At 57.0% G+C, this 3,022-nt stretch overlaps 1 protein-coding gene across 1 annotated transcript in view; it reads left to right on the top strand.

The window, feature by feature from the left end:
* Positions 1 to 1,129, top strand: part of Atp8b3 (ATPase phospholipid transporting 8B3) — a 17,503-nt gene extending 16,374 nt beyond the window's left edge. Inside the window, exons 26-27 of the mRNA XM_048810672.1 lie at positions 494 to 548; positions 1,069 to 1,129. Coding sequence (XP_048666629.1) covers positions 494 to 548; positions 1,069 to 1,129 — 116 coding nt within the window. The remainder of the gene's footprint in view (positions 1 to 493; positions 549 to 1,068) is intronic.
* The last annotated feature ends 1,893 nt before the right edge of the window (positions 1,130 to 3,022 follow it).

Here is a 3,022-nt window from a genome sequence, read left to right as displayed (position 1 = left end):
CCTTGGCATTTGGGAAGCATTCTTGGCTTCTCTTTCCCACTTCTCAGGCAGAAGTGCCTTAAGCTTGCGGTAAACTTGTGATCCAGCTGGTCGGGTGGGCAGCAAGGACCCAGGACCAGTAAACAAGAGCCTGCTCCTTGCGGGAGCTGTGCCAGGGCCGGGAGCCAGGGCCAGGAGCCAGGGCCAAGCTCACACCTGGGCTAATGCAAGGTGCACAGTGGGACCCCCCGTAGGGCACCTCTCTGCAGCTGAGGAGCCCGTCCTGAGCTCCCCACGGGGTGGAGGGCAGGGAAACCCTGGTTGAGCTGAGGAAATCCGGCTCCTTGGTCCAGGGAGGGACAGCAGCCTGCAGAGATGTTGGCAGTGGATGTGGTGGAGGCCTGTCTGCGGCTGCCCCCCTGAGCTGGAGCGGGGACCCTGGATGGGGCCTGGCTTCTCCACACTCCTCCTCGTCCAGTGCCTCCTTGACGTGGACAGGCGGTTTCCTCCCCAGGGGACCAGGACTTACAGCCTGGAGCCCTGGACATCCCGGGCAGCCCCGGGGAGAGGTGAGACACGCTGGGCCTCTCTGGAGGACTCTGGAGCCAGCTCTGCCACCTGCCTACGACAGGTCGCTGTCCATCTCTCCGGGCTCCAGGCGCGGGTGAATGCATGCAGGCGAAGATCAGCTCATGGCCGTGCGCATTTTATGATCAATCTTAGCAGTTCAAGAGTACGCACGGCTTCATTACAGCCTCATTCCACCACACCAACTCAGCGTGTAATAACCTGCCAGGGACACAGATTCACTTGACAGATGCTCTGCCCGCGGAGATGATGGAATACACTCAAGAGGAAATGTGGGCCACGCCCAGTCCAGTGACCCCTTCCCCAGGGGGAGGAGAGCCTGGTGTCCCCACGGCTGGGACGGACCAGAGACCTCTGGGAGGCTCCCAGCCTGGGTCTGAGCGCCGCGCCTTGCCTGTAATTCTCCCTGCAGTGGGCGGGCAGGCGGGCAGGCGGGCAGGCGGCGCGAGGGCCAGCCCTGCTTGCTCTGGGACCACCTTCCCTCTCCCTGGGGCTCCTCAGAAGGGGAACAGAGACACAGAGCAGAGATGGCGGCATGGATACAAAGACGGACCGGACGTGACCCCGGCTTCGGCCCCCCACCCCCCACTCATTACATTATCGCCAAGAAAGAGTACATTAGCCATGCATCAAATCAAACTCCATTTTGTCTTTTTTTCTTTTTTCTTCCTTTTTTTTTCTTAAATTACATTTGAACACAGAACACACAGAATAATAAATACTCTCATAAGACATGACTCCAAAAAACGAGAAACAGAACAAGCCAGAGATCAGAAAGGTACACCTTGCACACCCTCTCTCTTTCCCAAAGACTCATCTCCGTGAGCGTCTGTCAACCGCCGGTCCCTGCCTCACAGCCTTGCCCTCCCGCCCTCTGACCACCGGCTGCACCGCCCTGACATTCAATACGTCTCCCACAGAACGGGCCAAAGAAACGACATGCCATCGTCTGCAAAATTATAATTTAACGGTATAAAGCTTCAAGTCACGTTTTCCAAAAACTAGCTAAGGATTTTTTTTTTTTATCACATAAACTATACATTAAATATTTTGAGGTATTTCAGAGAAAATTGTCAAAGGCTTGAAGGAATTGTGCTGGAGATTGGGTTCCCTGTGGGGAAAATGGTCTTTGGTATGGGATGATCAGGTCGGTATAGGAGACATTTGGGGTCCAGGCCCGGCAAAGGGGCTGGCCGAGCTCAGGCAGGGCACAAGAGCCGGTGTGGGCGTGGTGTGTGTGTGTGTGTGTGTGTCGGTCCATGGGGACTGGGGGTGCAGCGCAGTGGCCAGGGCTTGCGTAGCAGGCACCAGGCTCTGGGTCCTTCCCCGCTGCTGAGAAAAAGGAGAGAGATCCAGGAGCCCGGGTGCTCTGAGGAGGCTTCACCTGACCTGACCACCCAAGTCAGAACAGCCTCAGGGCAAGGCCTCCCCTTCCACAGGGACACAGGAAGCCCCTGGCCCTGGCCCTGGGGTTGGAAGGCAGGAGCCACCAGTCCCTGTGTTCTCAGAAGGGCTGGCACTCGGGCAGGTCACTGCCTGGGAGGGACACGCTCACTTGGCATAACTTAAAAGTTTGCTGCTGATCTTAAGAGAAATGAAAAGGGTCTTGCCAGCCCTGGGCCTGTGGGACTCCGAGGAGCCCCAGGCGGCCAGGCCTGGGGAGGGAGCTCTAGACCTGCCCATCAGAAATTGGGGGATGAAAGGGGTAAAGGGGGCCCAGGTATTAGTGGGGAGCCTGTGCTCCCCCAGAATGGCATTCAGTGCCCAGGGACCACCGTGAGACATAGGAGGCAGTGTGTGTGTGTCAGTGTGAGTTTGTGCATGTCTGTGTATGTCCTCATGCATGCGTCTGGGGCAGGGCCACTTGTGAGTGGGGATGGGGAGTTTTCACTTTGGGGATTCTGCCCCAACACCCAAAGGTTCTAGAAGCATCCTTCAGATGGGTTGCTAAGAAAGCTGGGAGCACAGCGTGTCGATAAGGACAGAGGACACTCCACACACATCTTTGGTTCAAGAAAAAGGCACTCATCGACCTCGCTGTCCTCTCTCCCTCATTCTCTCGCTCTCTGGGGGCAGGGCAGCCCCTGGCTGCGGGGGGACCCTAGCATCCAGCACAAGTCCTTGGGGGAATCTTTGGTATCAGGCGTGATTTTTCCAATCACAGATTGAAGGTTGAGTGAGGTAGCCTTTACCTAGGGGGGTTCATTGGAAATGTCTCTTGCGTTCTCCAGGGGAAATGGGGGGGCCCTCCCTGGGAGGCAGCCCACAGGTGGGGCCAGGGGACGGGTTGGCTTCTGGATCTGGAACCCCAGGGGGGGTGGGTCCTGGAATCCAGCTGCTGGCCAGTCCTGGAGGTCACCCAGAGGAGACAAGATGAGCAGGGTGGGTGGGTGCTCATCTTCATTTCTCACCCTCCCCCTGCATTTTTTTTCTTTTTCTTTTTTTTTTTTTTTTT

Source organism: Marmota marmota, unplaced genomic scaffold, assembly GCF_001458135.2.
Source record: "Marmota marmota marmota unplaced genomic scaffold, marMar, whole genome shotgun sequence".
Classification (NCBI taxonomy): Eukaryota; Metazoa; Chordata; class Mammalia; order Rodentia; family Sciuridae; genus Marmota; species Marmota marmota.
Note: the sequence above shows the minus strand (reverse complement) of the source record. Positions and strands in the feature narration are given on the sequence as shown.